Source organism: Zerene cesonia, chromosome 10 (assembly GCF_012273895.1).
Source record: "Zerene cesonia ecotype Mississippi chromosome 10, Zerene_cesonia_1.1, whole genome shotgun sequence".
NCBI lineage: Eukaryota > Metazoa > Arthropoda > Insecta > Lepidoptera > Pieridae > Zerene > Zerene cesonia.
Genome location: NC_052111.1, coordinates 1,320,922 through 1,344,063, shown reverse-complemented (window position 1 = coordinate 1,344,063; position 23,142 = coordinate 1,320,922). Strand labels below are relative to the sequence as shown.

At 31.1% G+C, this 23,142-nt stretch overlaps 4 protein-coding genes across 5 annotated transcripts in view; 1 reads left to right on the top strand and 3 right to left on the bottom strand.

Moving 5' to 3' along the window:
- The window catches only part of LOC119829265, a 49,458-nt gene extending 34,218 nt beyond the window's left edge, over window positions 1-15,240 (bottom strand). Inside the window, exons 1-2 of the mRNA XM_038351687.1 lie at window positions 15,050-15,240; window positions 7,974-8,020 (exon numbers count right to left, since the gene is read on the bottom strand). Coding sequence (XP_038207615.1) covers window positions 7,974-8,000 — 27 coding nt within the window. The 5' untranslated portion in view covers window positions 8,001-8,020; window positions 15,050-15,240. The remainder of the gene's footprint in view (window positions 1-7,973; window positions 8,021-15,049) is intronic.
- A 349-nt stretch (window positions 15,241-15,589) lies between these two features.
- LOC119829267 (lipoyltransferase 1, mitochondrial) lies at window positions 15,590-20,202 on the bottom strand. 2 transcript variants are annotated; one of them, XM_038351690.1, is made up of 5 exons: window positions 20,060-20,202; window positions 19,069-19,631; window positions 18,726-18,833; window positions 17,564-17,777; window positions 15,590-16,833 (listed from the first exon to the last, which is right to left on the bottom strand). In XM_038351690.1, exons 2-5 carry the CDS (start codon window positions 19,609-19,611, stop codon window positions 16,439-16,441), a joined length of 1,260 nt encoding a protein of 419 aa, XP_038207618.1. In that variant the 5' UTR covers window positions 19,612-19,631; window positions 20,060-20,202; the 3' UTR covers window positions 15,590-16,438. The 2 variants fall into 2 exon arrangements, with proteins under 2 accessions (XP_038207618.1, XP_038207619.1); XM_038351691.1 differs by having other exon boundaries at window positions 17,564-17,765.
- On the bottom strand, window positions 19,708-20,202 carry LOC119829269. The gene is made up of 2 exons (XM_038351693.1): window positions 20,060-20,202; window positions 19,708-19,891 (listed from the first exon to the last, which is right to left on the bottom strand). Exon 2 carries the CDS (start codon window positions 19,882-19,884, stop codon window positions 19,729-19,731), a length of 156 nt encoding a protein of 51 aa, XP_038207621.1. The 5' UTR covers window positions 19,885-19,891; window positions 20,060-20,202; the 3' UTR covers window positions 19,708-19,728.
- A 1,278-nt stretch (window positions 20,203-21,480) lies between these two features.
- Window positions 21,481-22,205, top strand: LOC119829268 (cytochrome b-c1 complex subunit 7-like). The gene is made up of 3 exons (XM_038351692.1): window positions 21,481-21,643; window positions 21,729-21,776; window positions 21,865-22,205. Exons 1-3 carry the CDS (start codon window positions 21,610-21,612, stop codon window positions 22,110-22,112), a joined length of 330 nt encoding a protein of 109 aa, XP_038207620.1. The 5' UTR covers window positions 21,481-21,609; the 3' UTR covers window positions 22,113-22,205.
- The last annotated feature ends 937 nt before the right edge of the window (window positions 22,206-23,142 follow it).

Sequence of the window (23,142 nt, the reverse complement as noted above, 5' to 3'; positions counted from 1 at the left end):
AAATTAAACTCGTTAATAGGTATTGTTTTTTTTAATAGGTATATATTATCATTTGAGGTAAATGCCCATAGTCGCCACACTGGGCATGCGGGTTGGCGACCGCAGAGCATAGCTTTTTTCTTACCGGCGATGCTGCTGCCCATCACCGGGTTATTAAATTTAACTATGCCACACTTTGGATGGTTATACCGCCATCATTTCGGTCGTCAGAGCCTCGTCCGTTGTTTATCAGGATGCACCACGTGAAGGTGAGGTTGACTTTTGAAGCACTCAGATGTGGTTGTGCTCCCTTACATCCCCGTGCCTTAGGAGAGGCCTATATCCAGCAGTGGATAGTTAAGGGCTGATGATGATGATATATTATCAATTGGATTAATTTTCGACGAATATAAAGGGATGGCATTGTTCAATTTATTGTCCATTCTGCACAGAAAGTACGTTAGACGATGGAATAAACTAAAGAATCTCAGGCATATCCTGCAGCACCTTACTTGTTAGGAAATTCTAAAAAAGGTTAATGGTTATAAATACTTCAGATATCCTTATGATTTAATATTTACTCGACATTTATATTTCCGGCAAATAAACCACAAAAAGTTCAACATTTACAATGCAGGAACAAAACTTTGTAAGGTTCAGTATTTTCTGTTTAATTGTACTTATTTATTTTAACTGGAATTCACTTCCACTATATTCTTAGAAACTGGTATCAGGTATCAGTGAACATTGAGTTTTTTTTTCAAATCGAAAAGTGCTTGTCAATTAAAAATTCATTCGCAAGAATTCAAAATCAGATTTCTTTCTGTTCATTACCCTTACTCACGTGAAAATTATACCTTAATGCAAAGAATACGTAGGCTATAATGTTTAATCATATGATTAAGTTAATTAAACATAATAAGTTGAATAGATTAAGAAAAATAGAAGAACACCAGACTCCGCTCTAATTATACATTCCATAAATGTTGAATAACACCAATATATATTGACAGATTATGCAATAAAACATAAAATAAATTTACACATGGAAATTCTGAAGAATAGCGAAAAGCTATGAATGAAATAGTATAGATAATAGTAGATGGAATGTAGCTATTGCATATATTAATGAAAAGGAAAACGTATGTGGATTAACACTTTAATTTCACTCAAACTAGTATAGTAATATGTTATCTGTGCTCAAACATTTCTGCAGCATTGATGCTTTTCAAAATGCACAGCATTAGAATATCGTAATAGACTTTACATAAAGCCAGTTATATATTTGATTTGCAATAAAAACTACAACAAAAAACATCTTAATAAACAACCTTTAAACAGTCACGATTTTTATACGAAGCTTGGGCGGATTAATTCAAACCATAACAGTATAACTATAATATCTCGGTTAGATTTAGTTACATCCGTGCGACTCATCAAATGAACAATTGGACATTTTAACCTTGACATTTTATTATTGTACTTTATGAACCTCATTGCAGTCTTAAAAAAGTATTTGTATTGTTTTATGCAAGCTTGTGGGTAAACTGTTTCGCAATATGCAATTTAATTCACGAGAGTAAAAGTTACCTGTATCTAACAAGACTTAGATATTAAAAAGATCTTGAAATGAATCTCGAATCCAATTGTATAAATAAAAAATATGTTATACATTTATTTATTGCTCATAAACATAAGTGTATGTAACATAACGACGTTCAAAAGCTATTGATTTTTTTTATTGGAGCATGCTACGCATATTTTAGTGCCGTCATTGATTGGAAATCTGATATCGTACTATGTTCCATTGGTGATTTTTATATAGATACCCTCTACAAAGTTCTCTATTATCCTCACAAATAGTGATGATACCAAATTACATAAATAATATTATTTACACATACCTCAATAATCTTATCTAACTTACATTATTAATTTAACTTTGTTTTTACAGTTTAAAAACAAGTTAATTAATGTTTTCTAGTTAAGATAAATAAAAAGAATAACAAAGGGCTTTATTGTATCCGTGTATTATATATTTTTGGAACAATCTCACGGTACCTATAGGATGACTTTGACATTTGATTAAACGAACTGGCGCCAATGAATGGTATGCCACTCAAGTGACACTGAATAACTGTTAGTGGATCAAGGTTAAAACTTTTTACGGTGACTTATGAAAAGTAACATATCGCCGAACTTGTGATGTGATAAGAAAATATACTATACCGTAATTCACGTTAATTACGAAGAATAACCGCAAACAAAATGATATATAATAAGACCCATATCCTTTTCTTTACGGTTACCAGAAAAATTGTTAAGTCTCCCAATCAATCCTTCTTAAACATCAACACATATGCAGTTAACTGAATTGCATACAATTCGTACCTATTTAAAAATGGAAACACTTAATTATGTTTATCTATAATGAAATTACGTATACTGTCAAAAGTTCACGCTTAAAAATGACATATCAATCAAACGTTTAACTACTTCCTAAAATTCTATTGCCATTTGATAGTGCTATACATATATATTTCGTTTGTTTCTAAGCGTACGTCGCGAATTATCAAAGATATGAAGAACAAACATTGTTACAACGCGACGGTCGAGCGCTCACGTTGTCTTTATCAGTCCGCCCCAATTCCAAGGCCCTTATCAAACACTTTGTTTTGCTCGCTCCACTAAGTGGTCCTATTATCATTTAACTAGACGACACTAATTTTTCCAGACGGGCGAATAATTATCACACTGTTTGCGAATGTGATTTATTACGCAAATAATTGCACAAGACGAGACAAATGTTTACTTTTCAACATAGCTTATATCTAATTCTTAATTCGAAATTAGATCTATAGTGATAAATAATGTTATATTTCATTTAATTCGCAGAATATAGCGTGCAACATTTTTTGAAATAATTTATTTATTTAATAAGAAACTTCAATAAAAATGTATCTCGTAATCGTAGGCAGTTGGCAATTAACAGTGTAATTTGTTGAATGCGTGAGTTCAATTGTTATAATATGCGCAATAAAAAATATGTCTCACTGTCATTTGGTTTCAATCATAGTTTGTCAATATATCTGCATCAGTTTTGCTGTCGAGATGAATTCGTGACAGGATCAACCTTCGTATTATTGCCTATACTGAACGATTAGAATACAATTGACAATAACAGACTCAACCTGTAATTAATTAACGTAATAATATGCCTTTGCGTAGGTTCAAATATGACAATTTAGTGTTAATAGATATGTAATTTCAACTGAATTGAAAATATTAAAGAAATAACCTAGCTTCATTACAAGCGAAAACCCAGAATTAAAAATTATTTCTATGGAAATCGAATGTACCTACTTATATAGAAAACAATAATTAATTTTGTGAATCAGGCACTGGCACAATAACAATTCACATTAAAAATAAATAAATGCTAATGTAGTCTATGAAAGCGGACCAACTTTAAGGATTTCTTTAGATATTTATATTTAAGATGGCAACCCTAAGAAAGAATTTGCGTGCATTATGTGGACCTTGACCCATTGCGAAAGCCGTGACATCGAACCCGTTTGGATCTCTCACCACTTCTACGTATTTAACCAATATTGATTTCAAGGTGATCATAATATTAGTGGCATTATATATATATATAGTATATTAATTTTTTTTTTTTCTTAAACTGAGAACGTCTTATGAACTATAGATAATAGAGGTGGGTTGTTTGTTGCCCGCAGCTTCATTTCTTTCGGTCTTAATACATATTCATGGTACAAACTTTAATCCGATACTTTATACTCTTGGGGGTAGAGTCTATCAAAATTCTTTCTTATCTATTTGCATGCCAAATTTCAACCCGATCCGTAAAGTGGTAACTCTCAAAAGAAGTAAAACAATAAAGATTTAATTTTCCAATTCCCCCAGTCCCTAGTAGTCATTCACCTCCGTTCTTCCACATTTCGTCTATATATATTTATCAATTATTATACAATCAATAAGATAAACAGTTTCTTGTAACAATAAAATTTTCCTCAATATTTGGTGTCATTATTTTTATTAAGCTATGAAAACAACATACGCTACAATCACGTGTTTTCATAACTAAATAAATGCTCCACACACGTGCTTTGTTTAATAGTATAAGAATAATAGCGTCTTATCAAACATACAAAGTCGAAACTTTATAAATAAATAAGTAGATTGAGATAATTGTTATTTTTGTCCATATAACTTGGAATGTTCCAAAAATATAAATGATAAATAACACTAGAATTACTATCATTTATGCACCGAATTTAAGATAAGACTTGCTTAATATTTAATAATGAATGATGCAAGCACCTAAGAGAATAAAATTAATGTATTATTACAAAAATACCTAAGGTAAACCACATACTATAAAAGCGAAGGTGAGCTGTGTTAGGGCAGAGACACATGACTTTGAAGCACAAGACAATGGGAGTAGGTAGGCTCGACTAATGAACAAGTGGATGAGATATGTGTGGAATGCCTCAGAATCACGATTTAGCTATCAGATTTATATCTATTGAGAAATCGTATGCAAATACTAGCTGTTAAATACTGGCTTGACGTAATATATTAAAGTTGTATAAGCTTTTTAAAAATATGTCGTTATATATTTAGGATTTTTATTGGTAGATGTACATTTTTCCTTGATGTATTGTAGATATTTAACTTATCTTTATGGATTTAACCTTCACATAATAATATTTATATAATATCACGTTTTTTTGTGTTTATTGAAATTTTACACTAATTTATTTTAATAATATTTGTCAAAACTATTCCTTCCAGCATATCCAAAAAATGCATAGAAATATGAATAATATAGGTAGAAATAACAAACCCTTATTAAATATTAAATTTGTTCAATATTTAATATATTAACATATTATTTATTGGCTTATAATTTGAAATATATCACTCTTACAGTTATGCTAATGTTAATGTCCTCAACTGAAAACTATTGCAGTTGCACGTTTACGCAATTTTCATAAACAAGGCATGACATGTGGACAGATAAAATAAATGTTTCTCGTAAGCTGTCAATTTATAGCCGCAGTGAAAACGGATTTGTGACATAAAAGGACTGTATATTAATAACTTACAAAATATGAAAATTGGCCCTGTAATATTTTACACTCATATAATCTTTAATAAGCGTCTCAAAGTGTATATATAGTTGAGGGTGAATTAAATTTATTATTAAGGAATTCCTTGACCAACTAAGCACAGCCTGTGAAGTCCTTCACCGCATATGTGTTTATCTCAATATGATAATCTAAAAGAATTAAACCATAAACGGGGATTTCACCATTGCGTTGAGTATAGCGAGTAGTGAAGGATAATAAAAATGAAGGTTTACTATTTATTAAAGCGATTTTTTGTGTTTATTATTTTTTTCTATTAGTATTAATTATTTAACACATTATTGAATATATTTGTTGACTACGTGACAATCAGATTACAATAGATAAATATAAAATAGATTTAAATAAACTTCTTTTTTATAGCTAATATTCATCCAAATTATAGTAAATCTATGACAAATCTCGATATAATTTAATAAAATACTAGATCACAATGACATAATCGAAACGCTTTACATAAGTCATAATGTATGTTATGAATGGTCACGAAATTGAATATTTATAATACAATAGAATGACAAATCTGCTGTCCAACCAATACGCTATAATATAATCTCATTACCATAATTATGACTCTATTACTTACATTGTGGCTTTTGAATAGTTAAAGCCGATAAAGTTTTTGACTTTAAAACAGAATATCATGAATATTATTGATATGTAATCTTATTACGTATCATAGTCATAAAAAATCGAATACAATAAGTATTCTATTCTTTCATGCATCTTATATATTTAGTGTATGCATATATGTTTTATAACAATTTTTTTGTTTTGTGTAGTAATCGGTTTTATTTAAATACTAATTCTTTTTATCAAACACATAAATTTGTATATTATATTTAAACATTTTTTTAATATAGCAATGAAAAGCGCCATCAGCTACGGTATGTAGGACCTAAAATTTACGTAATTTGTTCTTTATTTTGAAAGATGTAATATATTCATAAGAAAAAAAATCAATCAGAATATTAGTGTTCCGTTACGAATCGATTTTATTTCTAAAATAGAACGGCTTAAATTTAAAGGAGAGATTATAATAATGGTCCATAAAATTATGCTACAAAAATAAAAGTTATTGCAATATGAATATTATCCAATATATTTTTACTTTTTAATGAACTAGCGGTCCGTTTCGGCTTCGCCCGTGGTACATGTATAGCGTATAGCCTTCCTCAATATATGGGCTATCTAACAATGAAAGAATTTTTCAAATCGGATCAGTAGTTCCTGATATTAGTGCGTTCAAACAAACAAACAAACTCTTCAGCTTTATTATTAGTATAGATTAATGCATTTCAAATGAGCTGACTGAGGGAAAAAGGTATGCAATTTATTGCTACATTTAATAATATAAGAAATAACGATATAATTATTTTACAACGTTTAAATAAAAAACATCTCCATGCATCTTACTAATATATCCACTGTATAAACAAAAAATTGAATTAAATGTTCTTATTTCATGTTGCAACTAAGCGAGCAACAGAGCTGGTTCTTCATCTCATGGTAATTTTATATTGTAGTGTTTTTCGATGTCAGCCTGAATGGCTACTAAATCTTAGCACGAACGCGTGGGTGAAGTGAGGGTTCACCCTGGTAGCGACACGCGAAAGGGCATCCCCCTTTGTCAGGGACCGCGATCTCATGGAAAGCTATCATCACAGCCGCCCATAGTCATTTACATAGGTTAGGTATCCATAAATGCGGTGCCCGCAGGAGGTAAGGGTTAAAAAAAGTATTGGCGACCAGAATAAAAGTATATCACTCATAAAACGAAACACAGTTATCATTTTTTGGCTACTTCACGCTGATCTTCTGGCTGAGCTGGCCAATTCGCGTCGTAGAGTGCTCTAGCCAAACACGTGCGAAGAAAAATACTTTTTTTCAAGTTCAATTAAAGTATTTATTACGATTAGAAGTGATAATACTAAGTAGGGACGCCTAATCGTTTGACACGAAATGTTTTAAATTCATTATCAGAGCGACTATCCAATTCGTCATATTATTGACAGAGGCATTAAACATTTGTTCGGAGCGTGGCCGTGGGACAAAATGTCAGAATCGTGTCAACGGTTCAATGTAAACAGCATCGAAATCTGTTTAATGGTCGTTTTTTTTTTTGTAAAGGGTAACGGATAAATGAACTGTGTAGTGTGTGCATTCTATAAATTTATATATAAGATTGTTGCGAAATTGTACTATGTATAATGAGTGTAAAGAATGGCTCTATGGATTACTCGCTTTTTCTTGTCTTTCTTTCCCATACAGACTAAGGTTACTCATTTGGCTCGAAACCTATTTTTTATTATTGTATATTAATATACAGATCAAGTATGCTCGTCAACATTAAGCGAGTGTAAATAAATAAGTAGAAAAAGTCATTTTTTTTTTTAAGTGGTATTTGGTAGATATTTCTTTACTGGTGAGTCCAATTGTTATTTATAATTTTTGTTCTTCAAGAAACATAGGTAGGTTTCGCAATTATATAATGATTTGATACGTTAATAATAAAATGGTTACATTAGTGAGACCCATCAATTATAACCTTGATCTCTTTCCATAAAATTGCTTACTTTATTTTCTTAAATACTGTATTTTAGGTCTCGTTCTGATTAATTATCAATGCATTTGTAAATTTAACTGAACACAATTAAAGTGTTGTGTCAAGGAAAATAACAAAAAACAATTGTTCAGGATTACAATGAGAAATACATACGTCAGTAAAATACGAATATGAATAATGAAGGTACCTAATGTTCGAATATGTGAGTAGGTACTTATGATCCTTATAAAAATTGTATAAAATATAAATCTTACCTTAAACATTATTTTTTCCTTTTCCATATTGTCATGCGCTACCAGACCTGTAAAAAATAAACATGTTTTTACATTACGTTATATGTAGTTTTTTCTATTTATGGAATTTAGAGGACAAGCGAATGTCTTTCAATGAGTTATTATATACAAGGAAGCGACGACATGTTTATAAAAATTTGCATAGACAATATAAATATAAAACGTTTTAGTCATATTTCTATGAACAGATTGATGGCAGTAACTGCTAACATGATTTAAGATCTGTTTTTACTAGAAGCTTTGCTTAATATCCTGTTCGTATAAGTTGTTATGTACTTTTGCCGTTTAACTAACATTTAATTTTTAGTTTAGGATCACCCACAAATATTATGTTGAAGTATATTTTTTTTTTTTGTAATTTAATGTGTAGGTCACTTGTAATTTAGGTAAGTTTTTTTTAAGTCGTAGTAAAGAAGAGCTCTATAAAAACTGTTCCGTTATAGATTTACACATTTAACCGTGTATTTATTATTTCTTTACTGGACGTCTTATCTGAAAACAACAACATTATCATCAAAATAACTCAAACACACTCAAAACAACGGCGGTGCTGTATGATATCACCGACGTGTCTAATTTATAATTACTAAAATATTTCGTTTAACACCTATAAAGAATTAATCATCAACGATTTAAAAGATGAAGGTTGTGAGGAAAAACAGTAATCTTTACTCGAACTAAATGTTTTTATTCCACAAATTCGGCATAGTAACAGCTTGCATTAGTGTTCTAAGTCTATTTCAATAGACTAAACAACAGTTATAACTAATTATACCTATTGGCTATTTATTACATACGAATAACGAAATGCATACGAATACCGGCTAGTGTGTATGACAGCATGTCATTGACTTTTGAGAAAGGGTTTGAAATTTTGTATAAAGCGCGATGACTTCATACAGATACATTCTTGGTATTGTTGGATATGCGTTACAACATTTTGTAATTTATTATATACAGCTGTTACGTGTACATATTGTATATTTTAAAACGAATTTATTGCAATTGTTTCGTAGTGAATGTTTAATAGATAACTGTTAACTACGAAACACGTAGTTGATTTAGTATTTTGTAGACAAAAAAGACCTTAAATCTTATACCTTTAAACGAGCAATTCTTGTATATATATATATATATATATATATATTTGGAATCTCGGAATCGGCTCCAGCGATTTTCATAAAATTTTGTATATAGGGGGTTTCGGGGGCGATAAATCGATATAGCTAGGATTTTTTTTTAGAAAATGTCATATTCGTGTTTTATTCGTGTTTTATCGACTTAAACTTACTTGCGTTTGAGTAGTCCCAATTTATTATGATTCTTCCTGACATCTAATGGCGAATAATATAATAATACTATAAATGCGAAAGTTTGTGAGGATGGATGCATATGTATGCGTGCGTCTGTTACTCTTTCACGCAAAAACTACTGAACCGATTGCAATGAAATTTGCTTCGTAGATAGCTGGACATCTGAAATAACACATAGGCACTTTTTATACCGATATTCCTACGGGATACGGACTTACGCGGTTTCAACCGCGGGTCACAGCTAGTGATACATAACAAGCTATTTGGCCGCGGCAAGCGATTTGCTGGATTACGTAATTTTTTTCTCAGGAAAGGAGGCAGTATGACTTTTTTGTGATTAGACACTCGACATCTCTCAATTGTTTACTTTAGCAAAAAATCATTATTTTTAAAGACTATCATTTAATTAATGACTTATTCACATCATTTAATTAATGACTCAGTCACGCATTTATTTTTTATCCCCTATTACATAACCACTCCTCAAAATTATATGACATATATCATAGCAGTTATTCTTTAAAGAAAATTGGATACTGTTTTATATTATAAAAAAAAAATCCAATACGATACAGACAGACTAAACCATTTTCAATTGTTAGATTTGTATCAGTTGTTTATTTGGAGTAGATCCAATTAATAAATATTCGTCTTCTGATTTTCCTTACTTCTCTTTTTAATTTGAAAGCAACTAGCTACAAAGAACTAAGTAATTATTTGAAATGCACACCTTGTTGTTATTGGATCAATAACTCAAAAAAATTATCAATATTTAATCATTGATCGTATATGCATTTAATGACTAGGTAGGTTAGTGTAATTTCTAATATACTATTCTCAATGAAAAAGTATTACTTCAATAGAAATATTTTTATTTTAAATTGAAATTAGTATGACTGCCACTCCAATTAGACAAATACCTCGAATAGCTTCAATTATTTCATTTACTTGAGCAATTGATACCTTGATGTGAACCATTTTACGTATGAATTTGTTAATAGCTATGAATTGTTATTTTATTAGGAAATATATAAACAAACTATAAAATCTTACACTTGCTCAGATAAACAATTTTAATAACCTTTCAGATATTCGGATAGTTTTTTTCGGTAACTTTTGATCTTACGAAATTCTTATATTTTAGGTATAACGTTTTTGCATTTTTATTCAATGAATACGTCTAGAACAGTAGTATTTTAATTTCCGATTATTTTCTTTCTTCAGCCGTAAAAAATTATAAATATAAAAAGTCACGAACTTTGATCCCTCTGAAAATTTGCTTGAGGGTTCCGCTTAAAAAATTTTTTTTGGCATTAAATCATTTTCTGATACTTATTACATTACTATAAAGCGCTACCACGCACCACAATCATTGATTACTTTATCTATAACAAACCTGACATAAAAAGAATCGGCAACATTCGTTATATTTTCGCAACTGGTACGATATTAACTACTTAACTAGTTACGAATTGTAATTAACTCCATTAATTAAGCAATTGTGAATGTGAAGTTTTGATTATTTCAAACGTGGGAATACCACGTGTCGCATACACCGTGTACTTTTTTGGTTTTTATTTGCATTTCTATCTATATACGTGATTGAAACATAATGCATGCTATAGGTATGCCATCTATTGGTAACCAGGGTGATTTTAGCGGTACAAACACCCCTTGTCCTATTTAATTTAAAGCTATTTTTTGTTATTTATTCTATACTGTTTCACTACTCGATATAGAACTCCCAAAATTTCTTGAGGAAGCTCTTTTTGTGTTAAAATGTAATTTAGGCTTATTCGTATATTTCTATATGTATAGACATTTCATGTTTAGAGCCTTCCACACAATATAATGGCCTGACTACGCTCGTGGCTGTAGATGCTACAATCCTGTTTCCGTACATATCAAAGACATATTTACAGTAGAAATACTAAGTTATGCCTTCTCTAAAAGTATCTGGAATTTAGTCTATTAAATATATACTCACATACATACGAAAGTAACTACGTTATCCGTGGCTCCCAGAATATGCATTTTTTTGTATGAGAACAATGCATACATAAAAATATAAAATAAAATGGCTAGTTATAGCTCAATAACACAAATAATTATTTTTCTATGAAAATTCCAAACTGAATTTACTGAAAAATAATTTTCAAATTCTTAAGTAGCACAGATGCCTGAAATGTGAGCGAAACAATGAAATACATAAAGCTTTGTGAACAAGTCTGTTGTAATTATAAATTCCCCGCCAGTTTCGATATTGGAATTCACTCATGACTAATTGTACAAAATATTGTGTTAATAGTTATCCGAAATCGTTTAATGTTACCAAAAAGTTCAGATATATTTCCCACAAACCTATGACCTACTTTACAAACGTGACTCAAGCTTTCCGGCCACCTGGCACAGCGTTGACCTCAAAAATGTTACCTATATCTTCAAAACGTAATTATATTATTCAATAATCCTTTATAATTTTCTAAACCGCTATTTCTTATGTGCTATATTAGTTTTATTGTATGTACGTATCCCATTTTTTTATAATCATACATAAAGAGCAGGAGTGTTTATATTTAATGAATCAAATATAATAATGTAGATAACAAAATAAAATAAATATGTGTATACATGTTATATTTATGTATTATAATTATAAAAAATATATGTAATAAGAAAATCATCGCGTATCTCCATCTTACTAATAATAAGTTACTGGTAATCTTTCTAGACTTTTTTAAACGACTTCAAAAAAAGAAGGAGGTAATCAATAAGACAGTATTTTTATTTATGTTGCTTTTTAACTTTTTTGTGGTCGAGTTTGTCGTTTTATTTTTTTCAAAACTGATGAGGCCGTGCGGTCCCATTTAAATTGCTCTAGTTCTGACAATTTGAAGGCAGATTTTTGTTAAAAATAAGTATTTGTCACATGCATTATATTTCTATAGTTTTTATATAAAAATTTAAAAAAAAAACGTCAAAATATGTATAATTTAGTTGGGTTTATAATACTATATAGGTACCTAACACCTACAACTCCAAAATCTAAGCTACTAACATTTTATTTCACTAACTTAACAAGTATAAAAATTCGTAGGTACATTTCATGCATCCATATTACATTCTTACAAACTTTCGCGTCTATAATATAATGAACTAGGAAGAAGGATAATGATAAGATAATGAATAATAAAATAACATTGTGTAGAGATAGATATTTAGCTAAATGTTTATAGTAAAAAATCTTTCCTTTAAGCATTTCGTACAGATAAACAAGTCAGTTATTATCATATACGATACCTAGATTCTATTTCATATCAAAGACATAGAATATATATAATATTATATTTATATTTTCTTGATAACCTCTAATAAGAAATAAATTCATAAAATCGATTGATACCTTATCTACATATAAGTAATTTAAGAAAAGAGCACGCTCTTGATAGGCAAAAAAAATTCAACGTTTTTATACATTTTGTTTACAGGAAGCACTCATTGAAGCCATTTGCTAATTCAGTTCCGTACGGAGAACATGTTCCACTGTAATTATTTAATAAATCAAAATATCCAGGTAATAAAATGTTATCGAGGAATATCTTTATCGACATGCGATATCTATTTATCATAATAGATATTTAAAACTTTTATACCTACAGTTGTATGAACATAGGTTTGCATCTTTTTGGCTACTTAGGTATTATTGCTTGTTAATTGTTGTTTTACCTTGCATTATACCTACCATACATTAGAGTAGGTATTTTATTTGGGACCATAGACATAAGGTATACATACATATATATTTAGGAGGTATTTTTCGCTTCTATCATTTATAGGGTAAAAATAATTAAGCATACGTAAATACCTATTCTTAAGATTACAGTGCTGTTGCCGAGGTCAAAGTAACGATTTACCAAAAACGGTAACGCACTTATCGTTTGTTCATGTTAATCTTAAAAATGAACTAAATGAGCATCAATTAATAATTATCTATAGGTAGGTTACTTCATCAGAGTAGCGTGATCGTGTTTGAATGATAACAATTACTACATCAGCTATCGGATATCCGATTTCTAAATGGAAACGCTGAATATTAATGTTTTAATTATTTTTTATATAAAAATCGACAAATTACTTTGCCAAAATGCTATTGATTTATTGCTTTAAGCTACAGAAACTTACCTTTCTTTCATTTATAATATATATTGAATTAATTCCTTTTTAACATACAAATTGATTGATAATTGCGTGAATGGGTTATTGGCTTCACCGATTACAGCATTTACAATTACATAATTTATAATTAATATTTTGCCTCTCTTACCTCTGTATTCAATAAAATGTTCGATATTAATTTTATGTAGCAAAATGTTCTTTGAAGATGCTACAGCAAAATAAAATTTCATTGGTATTAACACCTTGAAAAAATAATTGCAACTAATTAACTGCAAATTTTACATGCCAAGCCCAGCTAAACTAATATAAAACCAAATAAACTGGTTGATATTTCGTAGAAACTTCCAAGTAACATTTGAAACCTGGTGTATTTTGCTTAAATATAATATTTTATTTATACCTAGATACAGCTTTGTGATGTAATAACGGGTACATCAACATCATCAAATTAGAAACACGGATTAACACATTGCATCTCGAAATAGTTTTGTCAATACAATTGCCGTCCGGAAACCGTTTGCATCATCGCATTATTTTTTACTTGATTGCCAAATGAGCCTTTTAACTTTATTATATTGCGTATTAGATATCGTTAAGTTCGAATCTTTAATCGACTCATGATGTGAGATGTCCATGATCTTTTCAACGCCAATCAAGGAAAAGCAAAGTGGATGTGGAACTGATAATATGTATTATTTTACACATTATTGCTACAGCAGATGATTAAAGCCACACTAAAATTTATATCTATTTACTTTGTAAATAGTTAAATTTTTGCGGGTTTTTTTTCGCATGATTTCACCTTTCAATGGAAGGTTTTTAATAGATTTAGTGTAGCTCACGCTGTATGTATGTATCTATGTCGGTATATGAGTGTAAACCAATATATAATATAGTATTATGTTATCTGTGCCATAAGACTTGTATTGAAATATAGTTACAAACCAGTTTATGATCTGAAAATATCTCTCCAGTAGCTACAATATTCAATCTATCCATAAACTAATTCATTGTATTACAATCAACAAGCTCTTCTTCGAGCATTTAAAAATCTCGAAAATAAAAACTACAACTTGCAAATATTGGTAAATTATATATTGTAAATAATTATGGGTTTATACAAAAATACAGACGTTTATATAGAGACCAAGGAAAATGAAATACCCATTATTCCCGAATATATGGTCTACTTTACAGAAACCATACAGTTGGCGCCTTTTGGTAAAATAATGAGATTTTATTAAAAACTGATATTGTATGATGTACCTACCCTCCAACCCAGCTAAAGCCAAATTATAAATTTCTATGTAAACGGTATTTTTTTTATCAAAATTCAGAGTATATGTACCATATTTGTTAATAACAGAGAATTAAAATAATTGATCTCTAATCTAATCTAATGTAAGTTACTTTATGGTCAGGTAGGTTAATATTTGTATAGTTCATCAAAAAGGACATCAGCGCCAAGTTTTTGTCACCGAATAAGGACGAACAATCTACTTATTTACAAATTTTGGAACGTAAATCAATTCCTTTGCGAGTACTCACTCTTTCAATAAGTCAACAAAACGCACACACAGAATTCGCAAGTATCCTGTTATCGCAAATATTGCTTTGCATACACGGTTGTCATGGCAACGCGTGACGATTCAATATGGCGTACGGTGCGCGCACGCCGCTGTTTACGAACGGACTGACTCCGCTTGCACCGGCCATCGACCACCACGCGGCTCTTCAGAAAGCGAGAGGAAGAGCAAGCCCAAGCAAGTTTTTATTGTGCGAGGACACACGCGCATATTTCCATTTATCCGCTGCCAATTCGGTTCACTCACGAACGTAGCTATTTTGGTTTGTTAGTCATGCTTTATCCTCTCGATCGATTATACTAGGTTCACAATTAAGGTTGCATTGTGAGAAATTCCACTTGAATCGATAGCCTTCGCCTTGAGATGTCAACCGAATCGTTATGTAAAGTCTATCGGCAATATAATCACCATCAATTGATGTAATTCATTATGCAAGATACTTTCAAGACGAAGATGTAATATAACAATGGTTCGGCCAACTCAACAAATAAAAGAAGGTTTCTGTATACCACAGTATTTATTTCCATATGTCCTACCTACAAATTAGCATATAAGCATTACATTAAAAATAATTTTCGCATTAGTATTTTTTATTATATTATACATTGCAGTAAAGAAATAAAGCTAAATTAAGCGAATAAAATCTACAAATTACTTTTCATATAGAAAAGTACCAGCTGCGAATATCTAACAAAGGGTATAAAGACAAAGAAATTGTATTAAAAGTCAGAAAAATAAGCAAAATCATGATAACTACAGGCTGTACAAATTAATCCTGTTAAAAATTAAAACAAATGATATGATGCATTCTTGTAGCGCTCGACACTAGCGTGCGACTTGCGTGTTTGCCTGCAGAACCGCAGTGACAATTAAAATAATTTATTTTTTCAATTTCAACAAATCATTAATAGTAATTAGTTCTCTAGTGTTCACTATGTTTAAATTTTGTCATTACGATGACATTATAAACAAATTAAGACTCGAATGATCATTTACAGTCATCTTTTATTGCACAAAATATATATCTAGTCACTGCGATTCCACGTTTTTAACAATATTATAACACTTAACTAAAAGAACACAAAATAACAAAGCAAATAAAGAACAAACATTAATCACAATAAATACAATATCTAACGTAAATATATGGTTAATATGGAAGCTCATAGAACGACACAAAACATTTCGTAAACAGATTTAATAAGTAGGTACATATAATATTCGCTTTCGCCCTTTGAACCAACCATCATAATCATTTAACGATAAAATTTACAGCCACTTGACAAACAACAATTATAAAGTGATAATACTTATACTAAGAACATAGCACCATTTTACGTATAACACAGACTTAAACAGTGTTGACCACTTGATCGAAGCATTTCGCGACGAACTGTTCTTTTTCGTCCAATTTCCTCACATCGCTGGCCACGTGGCGCGTGAGCATCGCGTCTTCGAGGGCGGCCAAAGCTTCTGACGTGAACCGTTTTCCCTTCAGATGCGTGATAACCGACGCTTCACCGTGGAACCCGGATTCGACCAAACCGGGGGGTATATTGAGCGTGACGTCATTGATCAGCCCCTTCTCCACCGTCATGCTGATGACCAGCTCTTGAGTGGCCGAATAGATCTTGGATGGCGCGAGGAGTTCAGCCGGTACGGGGAACGACCGGCTCACAGTGAACTCCGGAGTGCGTCCATAACACCAGTCCCAGGTGGTCAGCTCGCTCCTCAATTCAGCGAGACCTGCAAAATTGGGCCAATTAACAAACACGCCTGATAATAAAAACTATTTACATATAATTAACTTGGAAACGAAATATCTCTAGAAGGTTAATGGCCTTCCCGCCGTTTCTGTAGAACATAAACACGAAACTGAATGAGTGCTTGAATATGTTAAGATTATTAATTAATAATTTGTATTCTGCGGTATTTTTAACTAGTTTGCGGCAGAATATATGCATAAAGTTTAATTAAATATTATTTATGTAATTTGCTAATTACAGAATAATATTAACATGCTGGGATAAAATTTGCAGGTCCGCGTGCGTGTCGTATACTACACATTACGCACCTTCTCTACATAAATTGCTATTCCTAAATTCAACCCTTTTCTACAAATTTAGTTTCGGCAACCGAATGCGAATTTTCGACATTTCATGGGAAAGACACACAAAGTTGTTACTTCTTTTTTCTTGTCATAGTCGGCAAAGTAGGAAAGGCGACCCAACAGGCTTTTGCCACATTTTTAAGGGCGTAAGATCAATGCAGTAGTCTTACGTCTCCGCAAATGGATCGCCGACTTTAATTGGTGAAAGATAAAGAAAGGACTGATGAGGGGAATTAAGGAATAGATTGGAACGGGTGAAAGGATAGGGGACTCCAGCTGCCCCACTCACCGAACGGAACATAAAAACAACAAAAAGTAAAGTAAGGTTTCTTTAACAATAAACCACAAAAACCATAAATCAAATACCTGGGAACCAGTCGTCGGTAGGATTGATGAACTGGAAGCCCCTCTGTTTCGATATGTGCCGTTCGCCAGCGTCCTCAATGTGCAGGGCCGGCGTTCTCAAGTACTCATAGCCGATAGCGGTTTGCAGGCTCTCAACAGTGACCCTGTTGTCCACGTCGGCCAGGTTGGCTACGGGCGAGGGCGTCGACGGCGTCGCGTTTGTCTGTATGCCATGCTAGATAAAATTATATGCCCTTAGCTTCTGTGGTCTGGGATGTGGGTGAGTAGCACGGTGGAATTAGTTACGAAATACGATGAGACGGTAGATAATGACAAAAAAAACACAGGCACAAGTGATAGGGAAAACAGAATGGTGTTTGGAAATTAATGTCTTGATCGTAAAGCACTTCGAAAACGGTGTTAGAAATGTATTAAAGTCTATTCTTATTTGATACTTTGTTAATCATTAAAAAAAGTTGGGTTTTCGTTATGTGGGTTAGTTCCTCATACATATTAAACAGGTCAAATGTTAAATCAAACATTTCATGGAACTAGTGCAATCAATGAAACATCTTTTAAAAATGTATTCATCACTTGGCTGTGTTTTAGTTAAACTATTAAATCTCCCTCCGATTTAATAGTTAAAATGTCTTTTAGGATGTATTTAAATCAAATAGCATTTAACAATAACAGAAGCAGCTATTTGTATAGACAAATATATCATGAGTCATGCTGCATGCTGCGACCTTTAACATCAATGAATTATTTTAAATGCTAAGCAGTTTCAACACAAGTACAACCCTTTTATATGCTCAATACTTTAATATGAATGATGTGGGTGTGTTAGCATCCAACTTCATGATGGCTTACCCTTACTTATTCATGACTATTGTTGAGATAATAATACTATAACAGTACCTATTATGAATGAGTTATAAATCGTAAATAAAATCACATTAACCTAAATCAGTAATTACTAAAAAGAAACATTCTGTAAATATCAAAAGCATGCACGTTAACCTTAAAGAAAACAAACAGTCGGACTATTGCATAAATAATAAAAGATTGAAATAAAAAAGATTATTAAATTAAAAATAAAATAGGTTTCTTCCATTGCTTGCTGGTTATGTATAATTATCATACATTGCCATTCTAATGGACAGATAAGCTATTGTGGACTCACCTCTCGTTTAGCAAGTGCTTTGCTGAGATCAGCCTTGTTGGCGTTGACTAGAAGTGTGCAGTGGTGATATGCAGATAAACGACCAAGTTTAGCAGCAGTTCCAGATATCTATATTATACTGCTAAGGAAATTACCTATGGTTTTATTATTTTCAAATAGCTAATATCTCAAATGCTTTTAAACTAAATATAGCATTCAATTTATTGATTAGATATAACCATGTTAACAAATTTATAATATGATTATTTATAATATAATTAAAATCTATAAAAGATATTATTGAATCTTTAAACAATATAACCTATATCTAATCTAAAAAAAAGCGGTATATTGAAAAGGATACTTTATATTTGTCTCTAACAAGAATATCTTGACGTTCATTGATGAGAGATTTTATTCCAAAGCCTCTGTACAGGGCCCTTTTTATAACTTCCAAGTTGTACTTCCTGTCATATCTGTCTCGATGAGTAAAGAATGTGATGTTGAGGTTTCCGCGGTCATGATACACAGTGCCACCACCACTGTTACGGCGAGCCAAGGAAATTTCTTTCTCTCCCAAAAACGGCACATTGGCCTCAAGCCAGGGGTTTTGATGTCTTCCAATCACAACACATGGCTCATTACGCCACACCATCATAATGTGATGGTTTGAAAAATCCATGTTACGGTACATCCAATCTTCCATTGCAAGATTTGTATAAATATCAGTCGATTGAGACATGAACACCGATTTTGTGATCTCCCCCTCAGATGGCAATTCAGGTTGTGTTTTCTTTGCTGTTATTGTTTTACTTGTTGCCAAGCTTCTTGCACTCGCTCTTCTTGTAAGTCCAACAACAACACACATATTGCTGATGGCCATTTTTCTCATCATTGACTGCGCCATGTTTATCAGCAGATACTTTTCTATATAAATATGAGATGAGAAGTTATGAGCACTTACAATCTAAAACAGTCTGTTCTCAAATAATAAACTAAATCTTAAATTTTTAAATTGCTTAACCTAACACTGGCTTGTCATACAAGCGTCAGTATCAGCTGATGAGAGGGAGATCAGATATTCGTGAAGGGCAATTGTCTGATGCAGCCACTTCCAAGTTTGGTGCAGGGCGTTAATTCGAAAACGAATCCCCAAACAGTCACGACAGTCACTTGGCATTCCTTCTCTTGAATACAGGATGAAGTAAAAAATCACAAATCAAGTTAATTAAATAACTGAACAATGTTACACAGCAAACGATAGGATATATATTTTATAAACTACTGAAGAAACGTTAAGTGTTGTCTAAACGAATAGAACTATACGAATGCGTAACGAAATATGAATTAATTACCTTCCGTCGTCTCATTTTATTCACGCTGATAATGATAAGCGGGCCAAGGAACTAAGAGGTCGAGCGAGGGCATATTAAGTTCACTTGAACAGAAGCAAATAAATATACCGATAAGAAACACGAATCGGCCACGAGCAGCGCAGTATTATCTCGACAAGTAGTACGAGTTGAAATATCTTGTTGTTGCCTCTTTTACTGAAATTTACATAAATATATGTGTTTATTTATATTTTATATGAATATTTACATATGATAAAAAAATGTGTTATATCCTAATGTAAATATTTACGTTGTGTATTTAGAATAATTTGTACTTTAGGTTATAAATAGAGAAAAAGAATACTTTCAAATTAATTTTCTGTACCTAATTATAACTGATCTTTTTTTCCAAATACAAATTGATAAATAATACTGTATCTTCTTCAACTCATAAAACGAATAACTCTGATTTATGTTACGACACAATTTTCAATTTATTTACAATTTACATTAATATTTAATATTTCAAAACCCTAAAAAAGGATATAGATACAGACTGTACTTTATAGATTAAACAACGATTTTATAGATTAAACAACGTCAAATAAATTATAAAAATGTATTTATAAGTCAAGTTTTAATATTATATAACTTTTAAAAAATCCGCACTTAAATTTGAAATATTATTTGTGGTGCTGTTCATAAATAGTGAGTGTTACATCTGAAAAGGATTGTTGTGTTCTTTAAGTACAACAATGGAGATTCCAACCCGCTTGAAATAAGCCAAGTGTCAAATATTTAAACATGTCCTTATCCTCACACCAAAAATACTCTCAAAGAAGTACACCCAATGCTTCATTCTTTATAACGTCAAAAGGGTAAGAACATTTTATTGTTATGAAATAGCAGATGTGAAGGTTGCCCCCACATATCTTGTAGGTTTACAAAGTATTCGAGCGAATATGAAGGACTCATGAGCTGCTCCGGAAAACGTTATTCTACCTGTATAGATGCAAAAAAAAAAATTGACCTAATTACCGTAACCATCGGATCCTTAATATCCGTAACCGTAACTGCATGTATCACATAGATTTGGACATAAGCTGAATCTAAATAAACCATGCTACGACATGTTTTTGATTATCGTATATCGTCATTTCTTGAAATAACTTTCAACTTGTGGCTTCACCCACGATGCTAAAGGAAAAGATACAGACACAGACAATCCCGGGATGTCCGCAATATAGTTACAAGATTTTCATCATAATATAACTTTCATCATACAACATTTATGATGTGGTGCTGATTATTGTAAATAATTTTATGGTTATTTACCTATGACGTTGATGACTATTTAAAGTTATCTATGAAATTATTTAAAATCTGTATTTTTCATAGACAAGCTCTCCTTATTTGACGTATGTATGACAATGACAACTGACACTTGAAATATCCATGATCCATTTTTTGGCATGGTAGATTCGTGAACGTTTATCGAGGGTCGAGAGACGCAAAATTTACAGTATTTTTAAGTCATTTTTGTCTGATAATCCACAAATACCCTAATCGACATGGCCCTCCGAACAACCAAAGTTCTGTATAACAGTATGTATATTTATTTCTTTTTATTTTGTTTGCAATATTCATTTCAAGTAAGATTATATAATATTATTGGATTGAAATCTTCCAGACAGCTTGAGGAAATGGTGCTACAATCTCGCAGGATTTAACAAATATGGTAAATACTCATTTCAATTAATTAATGTGATTTATTGTGAGCTTTTCAATTTACCATATAATAATTGTTATTCTGTCTGTCATTTTAGGTTTACTTCGTGACGATTTGCTTTATGAAAATGCCGATGTGCAGGAAGCTCTCCGCCGTCTACCTGAACACGTAGTTGATGAACGTAACTTCCGTATGGTTAGAGCTATCCAACTGTCTCTCCAAAAAACCATCTTACCCAAAGAAGAGTGGACTAAATTTGAAGAGGATAAACTGTACCTGACTCCCATTGTTGACCAAGTGAAGAAAGAAAGGCTCGAGCGCGAAAAGTGGGAGAAAGAATACTAATTTTAAGAATAATGTTTTAGATCATTATTTTGATTCATGTAGTAACAATTAAGTGATACTTATTTAAATCAATAAAACATTTTTCGTTTATTAGTAAATAATTTTATTTCAATATGTTTGCTTATTTAAAAACATTTGGGGTTATTTCTTCATATACAAAAAATGTATTTTAAATAATTCTATTTCATAATGGTATAATAAAAATTAATATATTATAAAACGGGAAAGTCAAAATAAATCAAAACACAATACAACATTTACACATACATAATTGTAAAGATTTTAATGAATGTGCATTAAAAGTGTAAATTATGAATGTGACAAAATAGGCTGGAATGTATTATAAAACAATGGAAGTCTTCCAATTATAATATGAGTTACTCTCCACTCAGTCAGTCTCCTGTTTTATTAGGCTTGTTCAATTAATATTCAATCAATTAACATTGGTCATTATTCAAATACATTTGTGTATCACACTTTATAATACAGATGTTGATATGAAACAATGAATAACCATATAATATCTTTACTGTCTAAAACATACAATTTGAAATGCATATAGAAAATGACAAAATTGTTTTATTACAAAGTAAACATCAACAAATTATTTTATGAAATACAATTAAGTGGAAGTACATAAATAGGTCAAAGTTAATGTTGCAACTAAAAAAACCTTGTATCAAAATTTCTTCCCTCATATGAGATTCAACATTTCTTATGTGTCTTTCATATCGCCTGTTTATTGACAAGTTACTTTAATGACTCTAATAATTCTTTAGAGTACAAATGACAAGAAGTGAGGGTTAATAAAATAAAAATAGAGTGTACAGATCATTTCAGAGCAAATATATATATATATATATAATAATAATACATAATTTTACAAATTGTTGTACTATGCCAATTGGATCAAATGTCATTGGTTAAACGTACATAAAAGTATAAGAAAATTAATGAAATAAACAATCAACATAAAAAAGGTTTTTTTTTTATTATATATAAAGAACATTTCCTCTAAATTATAAAAATT

Excerpts from the sequence above, each read along its gene's own strand:
- LOC119829267 (XM_038351690.1), bottom strand. The coding sequence starts at position 19,611 with ATGGCGCAGTCAATGATGAGAAAAATGGCCATCAGCAATATGTGTGTT. Across the intron at positions 17,778-18,725 it reads AAGCACTTGCTAAACGAGAG|CATGGCATACAGACAAACGC; the intron begins GTGAGTCCACAA and ends AATTTTATCTAG. Across the intron at positions 16,834-17,563 it reads TACCGACGACTGGTTCCCAG|GTCTCGCTGAATTGAGGAGC; the intron begins GTATTTGATTTA and ends CCAATTTTGCAG.
- LOC119829269 (XM_038351693.1), bottom strand. The coding sequence starts at position 19,884 with ATGCCAAGTGACTGTCGTGACTGTTTGGGGATTCGTTTTCGAATTAAC.
- LOC119829268 (XM_038351692.1), top strand. The coding sequence starts at position 21,610 with ATGGCCCTCCGAACAACCAAAGTTCTGTATAACA. Across the intron at positions 21,644-21,728 it reads AACCAAAGTTCTGTATAACA|ACAGCTTGAGGAAATGGTGC; the intron begins GTATGTATATTT and ends GAAATCTTCCAG. Across the intron at positions 21,777-21,864 it reads CGCAGGATTTAACAAATATG|GTTTACTTCGTGACGATTTG; the intron begins GTAAATACTCAT and ends CTGTCATTTTAG.